General features: G+C 47.6%; 2 protein-coding genes and 2 non-coding genes across 4 annotated transcripts; 2 read left to right on the top strand and 2 right to left on the bottom strand.

Moving 5' to 3' along the window:
* Nucleotides 1-1,626: 1,626 nt before the first annotated feature.
* TMEM107 (transmembrane protein 107) lies at nt 1,627-5,186 on the bottom strand. The gene is made up of 5 exons (XM_049766342.1): nt 5,004-5,186; nt 4,787-4,854; nt 4,579-4,679; nt 2,673-2,769; nt 1,627-1,853 (listed from the first exon to the last, which is right to left on the bottom strand). Exons 1-5 carry the CDS (start codon nt 5,088-5,090, stop codon nt 1,784-1,786), a joined length of 423 nt encoding a protein of 140 aa, XP_049622299.1. The 5' UTR covers nt 5,091-5,186; the 3' UTR covers nt 1,627-1,783.
* A 6,444-nt stretch (nt 5,187-11,630) lies between these two features.
* On the top strand, nt 11,631-11,702 carry TRNAW-CCA (transfer RNA tryptophan (anticodon CCA)). The gene has a single exon. It is a non-coding gene; the product is annotated as a tRNA-Trp (tRNA).
* Nucleotides 11,703-11,999: 297 nt separating this feature from the next.
* TRNAS-GCU (transfer RNA serine (anticodon GCU)) lies at nt 12,000-12,081 on the top strand. The gene has a single exon. It is a non-coding gene; the product is annotated as a tRNA-Ser (tRNA).
* A 2,180-nt stretch (nt 12,082-14,261) lies between these two features.
* Nucleotides 14,262-16,248, bottom strand: BORCS6 (BLOC-1 related complex subunit 6). The gene is made up of 3 exons (XM_049766115.1): nt 15,916-16,248; nt 14,657-15,483; nt 14,262-14,440 (listed from the first exon to the last, which is right to left on the bottom strand). Exons 1-2 carry the CDS (start codon nt 16,246-16,248, stop codon nt 15,088-15,090), a joined length of 729 nt encoding a protein of 242 aa, XP_049622072.1. The 3' UTR covers nt 14,262-14,440; nt 14,657-15,087.
* Nucleotides 16,249-19,035: the final 2,787 nt, after the last annotated feature.

The raw sequence follows: 19,035 nt of genomic DNA, 5'->3' as shown, positions 1-19,035 counted from the left end.
TTAGGGGCCAGAGAGACAGTACAGAGGGTAGAGTAATCCTTACATGCAGCCAACCTGAGTTGATCCTGGGCAGCAGGATGGTCCACTGAGCATTGCCCTAAAACACTCCCAGGTGTGACTCAAAAAAATGTTTTTTTAAGTTTATTAAAACACCGTGATTTACAAATTTAGTTGTCTCTACATAATGAATGATTTGTAAATCAGTTGTTTCAGGCATACAATTTAAATACCAATCCCACCCTCGATATCATCTTCCTTACACCAAAGTTTCCTTCCACTTCCATCACTGTCACCCATTCCCTCCTCCTACCAAGGTGAGAAGCTCCAGTTGGAACAATGGCCAGGAAAGGAATATCAAAGAAGACCATCGCCTACCTCCATTTTAACCACCCTAGAGAGCAATCCCTGTTTGAGAGCTCCAAGTGGAGCAGGCTGGGGGAAAAAAAAATCTCCATAAAAGTCAACTTGGACCAAAGGAGATGCGCACAGGTGTTGCTTGGGTACTTCTAGGTGACTGAACACTGTCACCGGCATATCTCTCTCTCTCTCTCTCTCTCTCTCTCTCTCTCTCTCTCTCTCGATGTGCACTTTCCTACTTTCATGCTGGGTTATGTATTGGGGCTGTCTCCACCTTTGCAGAAAGAAGCCCAACATCTCTCTAGTTCATTTCCTCCCTTTTTTTTTTGGGGGGTGGGGGCACACCCTGCAGTGCTCTGGGGTTACTCCTGGCTGTCTGCTCAGAAATAGCTCCTGGCAGGCACGGGGGACCATGTGGGACACCGGGATTCAAACCAACCACCTTTGGTCCTGGATCGGCTGCTTGCAAGGCAAACACCGCTGTGCTCTCTCTCTGGGCCCGTATTTTTATTTATTTATTTTTTATGGTTTTTGGGTCACACGCGGCAGTGCTCAGGGGTTACTCCTGGCTCCATGCTCACAAATTGCTCCTGACAGGCACGGGGGACCATATGGGATGCCGGGATTTGAACCGATGACCTTCTGCATGAAAGGCAAATGCTTTACCTCCATGCTATCTCTCCGGCCCCCTTTTATTTTTATTTTTTAAAAATCACCTACCACATATTTCCTTTCTGCTTATAGTTTTCTCATTTCAGCCTTGATTTTTCTTCTGCACTGCTGGCTTTGTTTCTTTGAGCTCATTAAACATTTTCATGATGGTGTCACTGAAATCACTGTCTTAAGATTTACTGAGCTAGTTGTTGCTGTTTGAGATCACCGTGTTCTTGTTTTCATTCATTGGGCTTTGTGGGCTTCTATGTATCTTCCCCATCCAGTTGGCTGTACTCTTAACTTGTTGAATAGTATGGCAGGAGTTATGCAGCTGGGCCCATTGTTACGAAGGTCAACAGGTAGGGTACTTGCCTTACACGTAACACACAGCTGATCTGGGCATCTCATGTTGTCCCCCAAGCATCACCAGGAGTAATACCTGAGCAAGGAGTAACCCCTGAGCATCTAAGGGAATGCCCCCCAAACAAAAACAAGCAAACAAAAGCTATATTTTAGCTCCAAGTCCAGCCAGGAGTGAACTGTGAGTGCAGAGCTAGTAGCGAGTCCCAAACGAAATCAGTGAAGCTCCCCTGGGGGAAAAATGTTTTTATTACAAAAACAAAATACATGCTGATAATCCCAGATCGAGAGAGTTTATCCGAACTCTGAAGTCCATCAACATGTTAATAAAATTTTAAGAAGATTTAAGTCTTTGCCTTCATTCTTCTTCCAAGGATGAGCCTTCACATCTAAGTTCCATTATGAGGTGATCTCAGAAAGGTTTCTTTTTCAACACGAAGACACTGGTAAATAATGCCATTTCAGTGACAGCTGGGAGGGCACTGTGGATGGTAGGAGATGTTTTAGAGCCCCTTTCCAATAAAAGATTCAAATCCCCAAACCAGGGGCACCATTCCAAAATATAAAGAGGAGACAGGAAAACATTAAAAAATTGCAAGGTGTGGGACCAGAGCAACAGCACAGTGGATTTTCCTTGCACACAGCCGATCTGGGTCAATTCCAGGCATCTCATATGATTCCTTGAGCCTGCCAGAAGTAATTTCTGAGCACAGAACCAGGAGTAACCTGAGTGCCACTGGGTATCCCCCTACCCCTAAATTGCAATATGTTTAGTGAACTCCCAAACTAAGTTAAGAGAGGGAGAAATCAGGCTGAAGAGAATATAGTAGACAGGGTGTTTGCCTGGAATGTGGCTGACTTGAGTTACAATTTCCCATCACCGGTACCCTATATGGTCCCAGCGTCCAGCCACGAGTGATACCTGAATGCAGAGATAGGAATAAACCCAAGCACTGCCAGAAAAAAAAAAAAAAACCCTCAAACAACAACAACAATAAAAAAAAAACTGGTCAAAAAACGTAAAATAAAGTGGGAGAAATAAAAGCAGAAGAAATCTTAGAATTTTTTTTTTGTTTGTTGATTTTTGGGTCACATCTGGCAACACTCTGGGGCTACTCCTGGCTCTACATTCAGAAACTGCTCCTGGCAGATCCTGGGGGATCATATGGGATGCTGGGATTCAAACCACCGTCCTTCTGCATGCAAGGCAAACACCCTACCTCCATGCTATCTCTCCGGTCCCAAAAGCTTAGGATTTAAACCGTTCTCCCCTCCTCTCCAAATACAGGGTGGTACTATACCTGCAGAAGGCAAAAATATACCAGTATGTGGTACACTCCCAGCGCTCAGATATGAAAAAGGAAAGGGCCACAGATGCACTACAATGAGCTCCTATGGCTTAGGAGAGCATGAGTCAAGGAAAATCTTGAGATGAGTTTAGTGCTAAACCAGAAAAGATCAGTAGTCCAATGGCAACTACACACTGCATACAAGTTCACTTTTTTTTTTTGGGGGGGGGGTTTTGGGCCACACCCGGCGGCGCTCAGGGGTTACTCCTGGCTGTCTGCTCAGAAATAGCTCCTAGCAGGCACGGGGGACCATTTGGGACACCAGGATTCAAACCAACCACTTTTGGTCCTGGATCGGCTGCTTGCAAGGCAAACGCCACTGTGCTATCTCTCCAGGCCCACAAGTTCACTTCTTACTGGTTGCAAACACCAGAGCTGTTTTTGTCTCTCTGAGTTTTAGATCAGTTGTAAAGAAGACAGAGTTGAGCCTGCAGAGCTTGAATTTGGGAGCTATAACCTCTTTTTTGTTTGTTTTGCTTTGTTTTTGGATCACACCCAGCAGTGCTCAAGGGTTCCTCCTGGCTCTATGCTCAGGGGACTATATGGGATGCCGGGACTGGAACCACCATCCTTCTGCATGCAAGGCAAACACCTTACCTCCATCTTATCTCTCCAGCCCCAATAACTACGCTTTATCTGGAATCACCCGCTAGCATCCTGGCCCTTCTGGTTCTTAATTCAAGTGACTAGAGCCTTTCCTCACTTACTTACCTCACTTCTACCTTTTTTCCCCTTGGTTTTTGGGTCACAGCTGGCAGTGCTCAGGGTTTACTCCTGGCTCTGCCATCAGCAATCACTCCTAGTGAACTTGGGAGACATATCTGCTTCTTTCTAAAGGTAGGAACTGTTATGACTCAGATAAGGACAACTGTGGAGGGTCTTGGGCACTTTGGTGGGAGATGGTGCATTAATTTTGTTACATAAAAACCATAAATGTTAACATTATTGTAACCATATTACCTAACCTATACTAAAATGCTTTTAAAACAGTTTGCTGGGGTGGAGTAATAGGACAGCAGTAGGGTGTTTGCCTTGCACATAGCCAATCCAGGATAGACCTGGGTTCAATCCCCAGCATCCCATATGGTCCCCTGAGCCTGCCTGGAGAGATTTCAGAGCACAGGGCAGGAGAACCCAGAGCTTCTGGGAGTGGCCCAAAACTCAAAGAACAGGAAAAAAACAAAAACAAAAAATCATTTTGCTACTGGGGCCTGTACAGTGGGTAGGATGGGCTAGCCCATTTGATTCCCATCATCACATATAGCCCCTGAGCACCATGAAGAGCAGCCCCCTGAGGATAATCAGCCATGTACACCTAACATACACCCCAAAAATAACTATATATTATTCCCATTTTAAGAACTCTAAATGCCTAGTATATGGCAGACAGAACCTTAATGAAAAACTGCCCATTTTCTTAGATTTTCTTCACTGATTAATATATTTCTGTCTGGGGCCAGAGAGATAGCATGGAGGTTAAGCGTTTGCCTTTCATGCAGAAGGACGGTGGTTCGAATCTTGGCATCCCATATGGTCCCCTATGCCTGCCAGAAGTGATTTCTGAGCCTAGAGCCAGGAGTAACCCCTGAGCACTGCCAGGTGTGACCCCAAAACCAACATATATATATATTTCTGGTCCAGGATAAGGCCCATGTCTGCCTGCCCCTGGGAGACCCACTCATGGGGGTCCCAGCCCCATCTTGAGCCTTTCCTGGTGGTCCTTGTAGGAGGGCACCCCCCCCTCTCTCTATATATATATATTTCTGTCTTATCTAGGACAGACAACACTGTGCCAGGAAGGGGCACTATAATATTAGCTTGTGTCGGGCAGAGAGGGGCACACAGGTAGAAAGGATACAGATGATGCTCTGGGTGCTGTTGAACATGGAAACGCCTGATAAGAAGCCAGCCAGTTCCACTGCAAAGAGGCCCAGGGTGATGGAAAGCGCAATCACCAACCTGCGGAGAGGGAACAGACTGGGACTCAGACTTTTCTGGGGCCTTCGAGACCCTCTCTACTGTGCCTCTAAGGGTGCTTTCCAAAATGCCCAGCCCCAGGTGCTCACTGAACGTCCTGTTTCTCATACTCCTCAACGGTGTAGGCCAGGGGCAAGCAGGCCTCAACGTTGCTGTCCTGGGGAAGGCAGAGGAAGAGCAATCAGAAAGAAGCAATCAGGGGGTGAAGGGTGCCCCCCTACAAGGGCCTCCAGGGAAGGCTCAGGATGAGGCTGGGACCCCCATAAGTGGGTGGGTCCCCTAGGGGAAGGCAGACTTGAGTCTTACCCTGGACCAGAATAAGGTGATGACAATCACCAAATGTGCCAGGAGAGTCAAGAAGCGAGAGGGCACGAGCTCAGGGATCTGGCCCATGACCTCCAAGACCCCCCCCCCAAACAGAGATCGTGGCCCCAGACCCCGAAAGCCCCAAGACCTGAGCTCTAGAAAAGGAGATCAAAGCAGAGCAAGGCCTCCTTCCCTCCTTCCCTCCTCTGCGCATGCGCAGCCACATTACCATGGCAACAGCACGACGAGAATCTCGCAACATCTCGCGAGAGTCGGAAAAACCGGGCGGAAGGAAAACACGGAGGGTGGTAGCATGGATGCCTTGGCTACAGATCTTCTCACCTTTCCACTCGCCGCTTCGCTCCGTCTCGCTGTCGGTGCGATGGCGATGGATGCAGCGTGTAGGCCGCGCCACACGTCGAGTTTGAAAACCGCGGCGGGTCCCGGGACCGCCTGTTTCTCGGATGCGCATGCGCATAGCCCCTTGGCGACCTCTGACCTTTGACCTTTGGATGTGCCACTTTCTCGCCTCTTTCCATTCTTTCCCTCTGCATTGCATAAAAGAAAAAGGAAAAAAATGTATGGAAAACAATATGGAGATTTCTCAAAAATACTGGAAATTGAGCTCCCATATGATCCAGCTATAGCTGGATATATATAGTATATAGTATATAGCTATACTCCTAGGGATATACTTAGGAACACAAAAATGCAATACAATAATCCCTTCCTCACACCTATATTCATTGCAGCACTATTTACAAAGCCAGACTCTGGAAACAACCCAGATGCCCTTCAACAGATGAATGGCTAGAGAAACTGGGGTACAAAGACACAATGGAATATTATGCAGCCGTCAGGAGAGATGAAGTCATAAAATTTTCCTATACATGGATGTACATGGAATCTATTATGCTGAGTGAAATAAGTTAGAGAGAAAGACATAGACGCAGAATAGTCTCACTCTATGGGTTTTAAGAAAAAAGACATTTTTACTATAATTCTCAGAGACAAAAGAGAGGAGGGCTGGGGCCAGAGAGATAGAATGGAGGTAAGGCGTTTGCCTTCCATGCAGAAGGTCATTGGTTCAAATCCTGGCATCCCATATGGTCCCCCGTGCCTGCCAGGAATGATTTCTGAGTGTGGAGCCAGAAGTAACCCCTGAGCACTGCCGGGTGTGACCCAAAAAACGGAAAAAAAAAAAAAAAAAAAAAAAAAAAGAGAGGAGGGCTGGAAGGTGAAGCTCACGACAAGAAGCTCACACCACCAAGAATGATGAGTGTAGTTGTTAAGTCCTGGAGAATGATGCGCCGTTCAAAGACACCAAGACCACAGTCTCATGCAAAAACAGGGGGTTTATTTGCTTACAAGCATATGCAGGGGCTGTGCTAGAATCCAGCATAAGCCAGAAACTGCCAGCCCTGAGCCATGAGCTTACAAGCTATATATAGTATTTTAAACAATAGAAAGGTACAGTAGATTGATTTGCTTTAGGAAGTACATGACATCTGGCATTTTCCCACAATTGTGAAGGGGGGTGGGTGATCAGGGCAGTCAGGAAACTCCCAGAATTATCATGGATGCCTGTATGACCCCAGTGTTTTTTTTTTGGTTTTTTTTTTTTTTTTGGTTTTTGGGCCACACCCGGTAACGCTCAGGGGTTACTCCTGGCTATGTGCTCAGAAGTTGCTCCTGGCTTGGGGGACCATATGGGACACCGGGGGATCGAACCGCGGTCCGTCCAAGGCTAGCGCTGGCAAGGCAGGCACCTTACCTTTAGCGCCACCGCCCGGCCCCGACCCCAGTGTTTTTGAGGGCCACGTCTAGCCCACTTTCCTGTCCTTGCCTGACGGCTGTTTCAAGCTTCCTTTACATAGTTAGAGAAATAACTACATTGAGAACTACCATAACAATGTGAATGAATGAGGGAAGTAGAAAGCCTGTCTCAAGTATAGGCAGGAGGAGGGGAGGAGGGGAGCATTGGTGGTGGGAATGTTGCATTGGTGAAGGGGGGTATTCTGTTTATGACTGAAACCCAATTACAAACATGCTTGTAATTATGGTTCTTAAAGATTTTTAAAATAATGGGGGGAAGAAATAATGGAGGTGATTGTCTCCTAGTTCCTGAAGTCTGAGAGCCCCAGACCCAGACCTACCTTCCACGGATTTCTGCTGCCATTGTTTTCGAACTTGTTCAACGCCCCAGACTATTAGGGGTTTGCAGAGTTTAGGAGAATATAGGCAGCATCCTTGAGCTAGGAAATAGCGATGTTTCAGGAAGGAAACAACAGGTGTCCCCATGCGTGTCATGCCTAGGGGAATTCGTTTATTTATGCAACTTTTTCTGTAAATTAACCCAATTAATTCAGTTACTTTTTATATTTTGGGACCAGGCCCGGCAATAGTCAGGGCCCACTCCTGGCTGTGCACTCTGAAATCATTTCTGGCAGTGCTCAGGGAATCGTATGTGTGTATTTTCATTTTTAAACAGTAACATGTTTTCAATAGGGATGGAGAGAGAATTCAAAGACTGAGCACTGGAGTTGAGTCCCTGCATCCTATCTGATCTACCAAGTATTAAATTGGGAATAAACCCTGAGCACTACTAAATTATATATTTGCATCCCTAAACAAAGAAATTTTAAACCATTTTTGTTTGTTTGGCCATACCCAGCAGCACTTATGAGTTACTCTTGGCTCTGTAAGGCAGGTTATGGGGAACATATGGGGTGCCAGGATTGAAACCAAGTGAGCCACTTGCAGGACAAATGCCCTACCCACTCTGTTATACTCCAGCCCCACAATAAATTTTTTAAATTGACCTTCTCAATCTTGTACTGTATTATCATTGAAATATTAAACTGCTTTACGAAAAGAAGGAAATGAATGATGACTTGGACACCTAAAGTACAATAAGGTTGGTTCCTTGTATATATACTTTCCCAACACTGGAGCACAGCTAGTCTGGAAAAATTCTTATGACAGGGCCCAGAGAGATAGTTCAGCGGCGTTTGCCTTGCAAGCAGTCGATCCAGGACCAAAGGTGGTTGGTTCGAATCCCGGTGTCCCATATGGTCCCCCGTGCCTGCCAGGAGCTATTTCTGAGCAGACAGCCAGGAGTAACCCCTGAGCACTGCCGGGTGTGGCCCAAAAACCAAAAAAAAAAAATTCTTATGACAAAGAATACAGAATGATAGGACTTAAAATTTTTCTTACCTTTACCTGTAACTTACAGGCCTTTTCTTTTGGGAATAGAAAGTATATGGGGCCGGGCGGTGGCGCTCGAGGTAAGGTGCCTGCCTTACCTGCGCTAGCCTAGGAGACGGACCGCGGTTCGATCCCCCGGCGTCCCATATGGTCCCCCAAGCCAGGAGCGACTTCTGAGCGCATAGCCAGGAGTAACCCCTGAGCGTCACCGGGTGTGGCCCAAAAACCAAAAAAAAAAAAAAAGTATAGGTATTAGGGCCCGGAGAGATAGCACAGCGGCGTTTGCCTTGTGACCCAAAAACCAAAAAAAAAAAAAGTATAGGTATTCAATTGATCAAATCTGACTTGGGGGCCCGGAGAGATAGCACAGCGGTGTTTGCCTTGCAAATCCCGGTGTCCCATATGGTCCCCCGTGCCTGTCAGGAGTTATTTCTGAGCAGACAGCCAGGAGTAACTGAGCACCGCCTGGTGTGGCCCAAAAACAACAACAACAACAACAACAACAACAACAAAATCTGACTTGGGTTGTGGGTTGGTAAGAAAAAAGGGGTGTGATGCTAGAGTTTTAGTAAAGCAGGTAGTGTGCTTGCCTGGCACAGAGCCCACCCAAGTTCAATCCTCTGTCCCTAGGAGTGATTTATGAGCACAGAGCCAGGAGTATTGCAGAGTGGAGATAAAACAGCAGGTAGGGTGCTTGCCTTGTATATGTATGACCTGAATTTGATTCTCTAGCATCCCATATGGCTCCGGAAGCTCACTAAGTGGAATTCTGAAGTGTAGAGCCAGGAGTAACCACTGAACAAGTAACCCCTGAACATCACTGGGTGTGACTCAAAAAAGGGGGTGTGAGTCAAGGATTAGTGTTAAATTTTGGACTCCTGCATCTAGAAGTTTGGGGGAATTCTATTAGGCTTCCAATATCTTGGGAGTCTGATATAGCAAGAACTAGGTAGTCCCATTTCCTTTTGTGAATCAATAAACCCTTTAGGTCTGTCCTGTTGTTTTTTGTTTATCATTTTTACTAAGGATTCTGCCTTTGCCTCTGGGACTTGGAAGACACAACTACCTCTGAATACTTAAGTCTATTCCACTGATCTGAGATTCTGTCTGTATTCCAATACCATCATGCTGGTTTTTATTTTATTTTATTATTTTATTTTTGGGCCACTGGTGGCGCTCAGGGGTTACACCTGTCTCTGAGGTCAGAAATCACTCCTAGCAGGCTCAGGGGACCATATGGAATGCTGGGGATTGAACCCGGCTTACCACTGTGCTATCTCTCTGGCCCCTACCATGCTGTTTTATTGTTTATTTATTTTGGTTTTGGGGCCACAACAATGAGGTGCCATCTCATGCCACAGAGACTGGCACACACCACAAAAAAACAAAACAAAACAAAACAAAAAACAAGAACAATCAGTGCTGGCAGGTATGTGGGGAGAAAGGAACTCTCATTTATTGCTGGTGGGAATGCTGTCTAGTCTACCCTTTATGAAAAACAGTAGGGAGATTCCTCAAAAAATTGAAAATTGATCTCTCATATGATCCAACTATACCACTCCTAGGGATAGACCTTAGGAACACAAATACACAACACAAAAATGCCTTCTGCATACCTACATTCATCGCAGCACTATTTACAATAGCCAGAATCTGGAAACAACCCAGATGCCCAACAACAGAGGAATGACTAAAGAAGCTGTGGCATATATACACAATGGAATATTATGCAGCTGTCAGGAGAGATGAAGTCATGACATTTTCCTATACGTGGATGGGCATGGAAACTGTTATGCTGAGTGAAATAACTCAGAGGAAGAGAGACACAAAGAATAGTCTCACTCATCTGTGGAATTTAAGAAAAATAAAAGACATTTTCCATTCCTTCCAGACACTTCGGGTCTTTCCTTTCTTGTGTTGTTTTTATTTCCCTTTTGGTTCAATCCATTTTTTTTTCTCCGTAACCTTTTTTTTTTTTTTTTTTTTGGTTTTTGGGCCACACCCAGTAACGCTCAGGGGTTACTCCTGGCTATGTGCTCAGAAGTTGCTCCTGGCTTGGGGGACCATATGGGACACCGGGGGATCGAACTGAGGTCTGTCCAAGGTTAGCGCAGGCAAGGCAGGCACCTTACCTTTAGCGCCACCGCCCGGCCCCTCGTAACCTTTTTTTTAAATAAATGTTCACAACATTCAAAAAAAAAAAAAAAAAAAAAAAAAGAAAAGAAAAGAAAAGAAAAAGAAAAAAAGAAAAGACATTATTGTAATAATACCCAAAGACAATAGAGATGAGAGCCAGAGGGACGGGCTCATGCTATGGAAGAGAGACACAAAGAATAGTCTCACTCATCTGTGGAATTTAAGAAAAATAAAAGACATTTTCCATTCCTTCCAGACACTTTGGGTCTTTCCTTTCTTGTGTTGTTTTTATTTCCCTTTTGGTTCAATCCATTTTGTTTTTCTTCTCCGTAACCTTTTTTTTAAATAAATGTTCACAACATTCAAAAAAAAAAAAAAAAAAAAAAGAAAAGAAAAGAAAAGAAAAGAAAAAAAAAAGAAAAGAAAAGACATTATTGTAATAATACCCAAAGACAATAGAGATGAGAGCCAGAGGGACAGGCTCATGCTATGAAGCTTACCACAAAGAATGGTGAGTTCAGTTAGAGAGATAACTACACCGACAACTAACATGACAATGGTAATGAGTGAAAGAAGTAGAATGCCTGTTGAATATAGGCGGGAGGGGGAAGGAGGGAAATGGGGGGAACATAGGTGGTGGGAAGGTTGCACTGGTGAAGGGGGAGTGTTCTTTTTATGACTGAAACTCAATTACAATCATGTCTGTAATCATGGTGCTTAAATAAAGATGCTATTAAAAAAAATAAAGTTAAATGAAAAAGGAAAATTCTACCAAAAATACTATTAAAAATAAGAACAAGACAGAAAAGTGTCAGGCTACAAAATCAATACACAAAATCGAGCTGTACATCTCTATGCAAACAAGAAACTGAAAGAGAAAGAAAAATGGGCCACTCGAGAGATAGATATTACAGTGGCTAGGGCGTTTGCCTTGTTTGCACATATTCAAACATGTTTGAATTATGGTGTTTAAATAAAGATGTTATAGGAATGAAAAAGAAACATCCTTAGTTTTCGCATACCACCAAGATATTAAAGGAGAAAGAGCAAAAACGAAGGTGCTGGTGGACGGACACAAAAGAGAAGGAATTCGAGTCCATAGCAGCATTCCATTTTCCCCAATGACCAAAAACAAAACAAAACAAAACCAAGACTCAAGCCCCAGGTTTTTGGGATTTTCCAAAAGTCTGAAAGGTCCTTGAACTGTCAGAGCTCAATTCCCACAGCCTGGCTCCCTGCTTGTCAAGTGGTCATAAAGGGATCTGCTGACGCTGCTGGCCGGCCGACCTCGTGGCGCAACGGTAGCGCGTCTGACTCCAGATCAGAAGGTTGCGTGTTCAAATCACGTCGGGGTCAGGTGTCCACTCCTTTTTGTCCCCCTTTATATAAAAAGTAGATCTTTTATAATATATTAAAAAATATACATTTTATTTCCCCTCATTATCAACAATGGTTTAACTCCCGAGCCCAAATGCTTTGTCTTGGAAAACGACCACACTTTGGGCCCGAAAGGCAACTGTGGGTCCTGGAATCGCTGGGCTCGAGGGTGGAAGGCAAGAAGCTCAGAGGACTGAACCCCGACCTTAGTCTCCGGGTGATCCACGGGGCCGCACTTCCAGGTGAGTTTATCCTCTGGCAAGCAGCGATCCTGCGGACGAGGTGGCCGAGTGGTTAAGGCGATGGACTGCTAATCCATTGTGCTCTGCACGCGTGGGTTCGAATCCCATCCTCGTCGGTTTCTCTGTGTCCTGATCTATTTTGTGATCGAAGTTCCTCGGACAGATCAATATAGTTTTCCTGTACAACAGTTGCAATTGCAAAATGTCTGGAGTTTTGTAATGTCCCTTTTTTTTCCTGACAAGGTTTCTTGGCTTAGTGAAGGTTCTTTGACCTTGACAAATGGGGGGTTTGGGAGAGGCGACTGGGGGGCTGGGCCTAGGTTCAATTCCCAGCGGGCCCTCCTCTTTCAGTTCCTTTTTGCTCAGGTCTCAGCATCTGGCTCTAGTTTGTATCCTCTTCTCCTACAATAACAGATCTCTAAGGCAGTTTCCAAATGGTGATGGATGTGGATATTGTTTGCACTTAGGTGGGACCCCGTCTTTCCCCAAGCGCCATCATGTTTTTAAGAATTGCAGCTTGGGTTTTACTTTAAGGACTCAAGGGACTGAGCTTTTGTTGCTTTAGGGACTGAGCTTTTGTTGCTTTAATGCCTCTTCAGACTTTTTAAATTCGTGGCAGGACTGGACAAAATGTAAATTCTAAACTATTTTCTGTGGTGGGCTAGGGATGTTGGTTAGCTCAGTTGATTAGAACACAGTGCTAGGAATTCGTGGATGTGAGTTCAGTCCTTGTACAGGCTTCTAAGTTTTTTTTAAAACTTATAATTTTATTTTACAATATGAGAACACCTGCTACTGAGCAGCTTTCCCAATTCCAGAACTTTCTGCACTCTGAGAAAGTTCTCTTTAAGTCATCTAAAGAAAAGTAGTCTTTTTGGAGGGAAGTGGAAGATTACATAAATCAGAAGTGATTTCTTTTTTTTTTTTGGTTTTTGGGCCACACCCGGTGACGCTCAGGGGTTACTCCTGGCTATGCGCTCAGAAGTCGCTCCTGGCTTGGGGGACCATATGGGGCGCCGGGGGATCGAACCGCGGTCCGTCTCCTAGGCTAGCGCAGGTAAGGCAGGCACCTTACCTCGAGCGCCACCGCCCGGCCCCAGAAGTGATTTCTAAGGGTGGATTGATAGCACAGCGGTTGGGTGTTTTGCCTTGCACATGGCCAACGCTGGCTGGCTGGACCCCAGTTTGATTCCTATATGGTCCCTCCCAGCCTGCCAGGAGTAACTCCAGAGCGCCAACAGGAGTGACCCAAAAGAAATAAAAATGTGATTTCTGCCTTTGTCCTTTCTTGTGCTTCCCTCCCTTCTTTTTCCTCTTGTTCCTTGGGTAAATATCTTTTTTTGTTTGTTTGTTTTTGGGCCACACCCGGCGGTGCTCAGGGGTTACTCCTGGCTGTCTGCTCAGAAATAGCTCCTGGCAGGCACGGGGGACCCTATGGGACACCGGGATTCGAACCACCTTTGGTCCTGGATGGGCTGCTTGCAAGGCAAACGCCGCTGTACTATCTCTCCGGGCCCTTGGGTAAATATCTTAACCTAAACATGGGTGGCTATCACAGGGATCATACCAAGGGGTGCACCAGCCATCCATATGGCACTGATCAGTGGTGTGTAGAAAGAAGAATCAAGAATGGAACTAAAAGCTCTTTACGGTTTTCCAACTCAGAGCCAAGCTGTCCAATTCCCCAACCTGGTCACTTTAAAACTGAGAAGAGGGAGATAGTGTGGAGGCAGGGTGTTTGCCTTGCATGCAGGACGGTGGTTTGAATCCTGGCATCCTGGCATCCCATATGGTCCCCCAAGCTGCCAGGAGCAGTTTCTGAGTCTAGAGTGTTGCCAGGTGTGACCCCCCAAAAAATTAAGAAGAGATCCCCTCCTGTCTTCTGAAGTACCTGATTTCCATATTTGCTTTTACTGGATACCTAAATCCATATTTGTGTCTGAAATGTCCCCTCAGATCTGTTAATAAAACCATGCCCATCCCCATGTAGCCTGGGTCTCCCACCCTCCCAAGGGAGATCCATGGAAAAGATGGACCTTCCTTGCAATTCCTTTGGCTCACCAAATCTGTACCCAACAGAGACACAGCCTCAGCCTTAGGAGTAGCATTACTTTAATTCCACAAAAAACTTAGCCAAAACGGATTAGAACACTCCACCACAGGCGGCTTCCACACCACCCACAGTTCCCCCTGAACTCTGAAGGCAGCGAGACACCCATCTCCACTACAGAATGCATCTCTCCTCTCCTCTTCCATCCCTGTTGGGACAGAGGAAGTAGCATGGAGGAACCAGAAGACGGATGCAGCAAGTTATTCATCTGCAGGTCTGCAACCTTGTCTGCATGGTGTTTGCCTAGGGAGAACTCAAGTTTCAACAGCCCTCAGCGCCTAAAATGTGACCCCTCAAATCAGAGCGGCCGTATCTGGGCTTGGGGCCTCTTCTGTTCTCTCAGACATATAGAATGCATCTCTCCTCTCCTCTTCCACCCCTGCTGGGACGGAGGAAGTAGCCTGGAGGGACCAGAAGACGGAAGCAGGAAGTTTTTCATCTGCAGGTGGACAACCTTGTCTGCATGGTGTTTGCCCAGAGAGAACTCAAGTTCCCACAGCCCTCAGTGCCTGGGATGTGGCCCTGAAATCAGAGTGGCCGCATTTGGGCTTGGGGGGCCTCTTCTGTTCTCTCAGACACACACATATAGAACTAGTTTCCAAGGCCAAGAACTTGTTCTCTCAGACACATATAGAACTAGTTTCCAAGGCCAAGAACTTGTTCTGTCAGACACATACAGAACTAGTTTCCAAGCCCTGGGTTCCCAGAATGGTGCTTGGGCTGGGAAAGAGCTGGAAGGACAAGGGGGGACAAGGTCGCTACAGTAGGGGGGGGCTAAATGAACAGAAATGAGTGTCAAGCCCTCCCATCATAAGCAGTCCTTTCTTAGGCCATCCTCAGAGACAATTGCACAAGGCCCAGGAAGGGCAAGCGCCTTGCAAGAGCTTTTGCAAGCGCTTTCTGGGCCTTCCCTCGACGGGCAGCTCCAGACCAGCCAGTCTCCTTCAAGTCTTTAGGATTATGCGCGTGCATGTGTTTGTATGTATGTGGGCGCCGTGTCTTGCCCCTGGGGTCACTTGCACAGGGCTTCCAACACCTCCAGGGCGCGTCGGATGTCCCGGATCTGCCTGGCCAGCCCCTGCACGGGCTGCAGGGCCCGCTCCAGCTCCTCGCAGCGCGCCAGCAGCGTGTACATGCCCTTGATGCTCATGTCCACCGCCTCGCCCAGGGAGTCCACGGCGTCGCGGTAGGTCTGGATGCAGCCCACGCTCAGGGCCGTCAGCTCCTGCACCGCGCCGCCCAGGCCGCGCAGCAGCCGGTCCACGCGGCCGCCCAGGTCTCGGCTCAGTCGCTCCAGGTCTCGCAGCACGTCGGGGTCGATGGCGGGGATGGCCGGGGGGGTGGCCGAGGTGGGAGACGCGGGGTGAGGCCGCGCGGGGACGACGGGCAATGGAGGCGGAGGCAGAGTCTGAGGAAGAGGCTGAGGAGAAGACTGTGGCCGATGTGGAGACTGGGAAGAAGACTGTGGCAGATGTTGAAGCAGATGTTGAGGCTGAGGCGAAGACTGTGGCCGATGTTGAGGCTGGGAAGGAGATTGTGGCAGATGTTCAAGCAGATGTTGAGGCAGAGGCGAGGACTGTGACAGATGCTGAGGCTGAGAAGACTGAGGCAGATGTTGAGGCTGAGGAGAAGACTGAGACAGATGTGGAGCCAGATGTTGAGTCTGAGGCGAAGAAGACCGAGGCAGATGTGGAAGCTGAGGTTGAGGCTGAGGGGAAGAAGACCGAGGCAGATGCGGAGCCAGATGTGCAGGCTGAGGCGAAGAAGACGGAGGCAGATGCGGAGCCAGATGTGCAGGCTGAGGCGAAGAAGACGGAGGCAGATGCGGAGCCAGATGTGCAGGCTGAGGCGAGCCCCCGCTGAGTCGGATCTTGAGCTGCAGGTTGTTGGCCACGAAGTGCGTCAGGTCGCCTTGGCGGCTCACGGTGCCCTCGAGCTCCAAGGGGCTGGAGATGGTGGCGCGCCGCCCGCCGCCCCCGGGGCTGCCCTCGGGCCCTGAGGCGCCTCCACACGCGCCGCTCAGCCCGTCCAGGCTGCGGCTGTCCTGCAGGCGGCTGGAGAAGGGCCGGGCCTGCTCCGCCTGCTCGGACGCCACGGCCGCCTCCTCGTCGTCGCCGCCGTCGCTTCTCCCCTCAACAGGCTCCACAGGCGGCGCCCCCCGGCGGCTCCCCATCCCCGCCGGCGCCTTTCTCCTCACACGCCCGCGCGCGACTCCCGCCTCCGCCTGCCGCGGCTCCCCCGACGGATCCAGGACGCCGTTTCCGGCATTTGGCGTCGCCCCCGGCTCGGTGGCTCGGAGGGGGCGTGGCCAGAGCGCGCTGATTGGATGAGGCCACACCGGAAGTGGATTCTGATTGGCCGCGGGAAGGGCAATTCCGGAAGTGGCGTGGGGGTGTCACCGGTCACGTGAGCGCGGTGGTCATGTGACAGCGGTGACAGCAACCCTGGCTTAGGCCTTGCTCTTCTCTTCTCTTCCTTTTTCTTCTTTCCTTCCTTCCTCTTTTCTTTCTCCTTTCTTTCTTTCCTTTTTTCTTTCTCCTTTTCCTTCCTTTCCTTTTTTCTTTTTCTCTTTCCTTCCTTTCTTTTTCTCCCTCCCTCCTTCCCTCCCTCCCTCCCTCCCTCCCTCCCTCCCTCCCTTCCTTCCTTCCTTCCTTCCTTCCTTCCTTCCTTCCTTCCTTCCTTCCTTCCTTCCTTCCTTCTTCCTTCCTTCCTTCCTTCCCTCCCTCCCTCCCTTCCCTCCCTCCCTCCCTCCCTTCCTCCCCACTCAGGAATCATTCCTATATGGAGGATCATATGGGAATGCCAAGGAGTGAACCCAGGTAGGTGACATGTAAGGCAAGTGCTCTCCTCTGCTATTTCTCCGCCACCCTCACTTCTCCTTTAGGACAAAAAAATACATTAAAATTGTGCTTCTGGAAGATTTGGAGCTCAGTGAACTAAAGTGCATGGACCCAGGTTGGATTCTGGGACACCTGTGAGAGCTGAGCCAGGAGTAGCCCCTGAGCACCACCATGTATGGCCTAAAACAAAACTTGGGGCCGGAGAGATAGGGCATTTGCCCTGCATGCAGAAAGACGGTGGTTCGAATCCGGCATCCCATATGGTCCCCCGAGCCTGCTGGGATCAATTTCTGAGCATAGAGCCAGGAGTAACCCGAGTGCTGCCGGGTGTGACACAAAAACAAAAACAAAAAAACCCTAAAATGTGTTTCTCACACTCAGACTCCTGTCTAATAAATATTTTATGAGATTATGTACTCGAATCCCCTGTCTGCCTTTTACTGTATCTCCACAGTTGGATATTCTTTATTCAGAGGGAAATTGAACCAACCAAATCCAGGGGAGGGGCTGGAGCGATAGATAGGACAGCAGGTAGGACATTTGCGATGCATGTGGCTGACCTGGGTTTTTTGATCCCTGGCATCCCATATGGCCCCCTGAACCCACCAGGAGTGATTCTGACATGGAAACACGTGTCATCCAAGAAAAAACACAGGAATAGTGGACTAGAAAAGAAAGGCTTTATTTTATTGGCCATGAAACTAATCCAGATGAGAAGGATGGCCACTGCACAGACTAGGGAACAATTTCAAAGAAAAGTAGTAGATCTAGTTTTATGCCCAGCAGACAGATTGATGCTAGAGATTATATACATTCTAGTAGCTTTTCAGAAATTGAGGAATGAAGAACATACATCACAATTATAAAAATTGGCAGAGAAATGACATTTGGAGGTGTGTATTTTATTCTAGTAAACACAAATTTACTTTTTTTACTTTTTTTTTTTTTTTTTCGTTTTTGGGTCTCACCCGGCAATGCTCAGGGGTTACTCCTGGCTCCATGCTCAGAAGTTGCTCCTGGCAAGCTCAGGGGACCATATGGGACGCTGGGATTAGAACCGATTACCTTCTGCATGAAAGGCAAACGCCCTACCTCCATGCTATCTCTCCGGCCCCAATTTTTTTTTTTTAATTTTTTTTTTTTTTGGTTTTTGGGCCACACCCGGCAGGCATGGGAGACCATATGGGACACCGAGATTCGAACCAACCACCTTTGGTCCTGGATCGGCTGCTTGCAAGGCAAACGTCGCTGTGCTATCTCTCTGGGCCCCCACTTTTTTTTTTTTTTTTTTCCTGAGCAACACCCAGTAATGCTCAGAGAGGACCAAATGCAATGCCAGGACTCAAACCCTGATTGGCTACATAAAAGCCAAGTGCCCTACCCATTGTACTATATCTCCAGCCCAGATCAAGATCTTTATTACAGTGCTAAAGGAGACTGGGGCTGAGATAGGGTGTTTGCCTTGTATGCTGCTGATCCAGGACAGACCCAGGTTCATCCCTGAGCCTGCCAGGGGCGATTTCTAAGCATAGAGCCAGGAGTAACCCCTGAGCACTGCCAGGCGTGACCCAAAAACCAAAACCAAAAAAAAAAAAAAAAAAAAACAGACAAAAACAATACTAGGGGGCCGGTGAGGTGGCACTAGAGGTAAGGTGTCTGCCTTGCAAGCGCTAGCCAAGGAAAGGACCACGGTTCGATCCCCCGGCGTCCCATATGGTCCCCCCAAGCCAGGGGCAATTTCTGAGCTCATAGCCAGGAGTAACCCCTGAGCATCTAACGGGTGTGGCCCGAAAAACAAAAAAACAAAAAACAAACAAACAAAAAAACAATATTAGGGCCAGGGGTGGAGAGATAGCACAGTGCTAGGACATTTGCCTTGCATGCAGCCAACCCAGGACAGAGTGTGGTTTGAATCCTGGCATCACATATGGTCCCTTAAGCCAGCCAGGAGTGATTTCTGAGCAGAGCCAGGAGTAACCCCTAAGCACTGTCAGTTGTGGCCTAAAACAGCATAAAACAAAAAAAAAACAAAAAACAAACAAACAAAAAAAAAGGTTTTGATCTCTATTAAATAAAAAGGAGGTAGAAGATAGGGCCAAAGTGATACAGTGGTTAAGGCA

This window comes from Suncus etruscus, chromosome 20 (assembly GCF_024139225.1).
Source record: "Suncus etruscus isolate mSunEtr1 chromosome 20, mSunEtr1.pri.cur, whole genome shotgun sequence".
NCBI classification, from domain to species: Eukaryota; Metazoa; Chordata; class Mammalia; order Eulipotyphla; family Soricidae; genus Suncus; species Suncus etruscus.
This window is presented reverse-complemented; position numbering and strand designations above follow the sequence as displayed.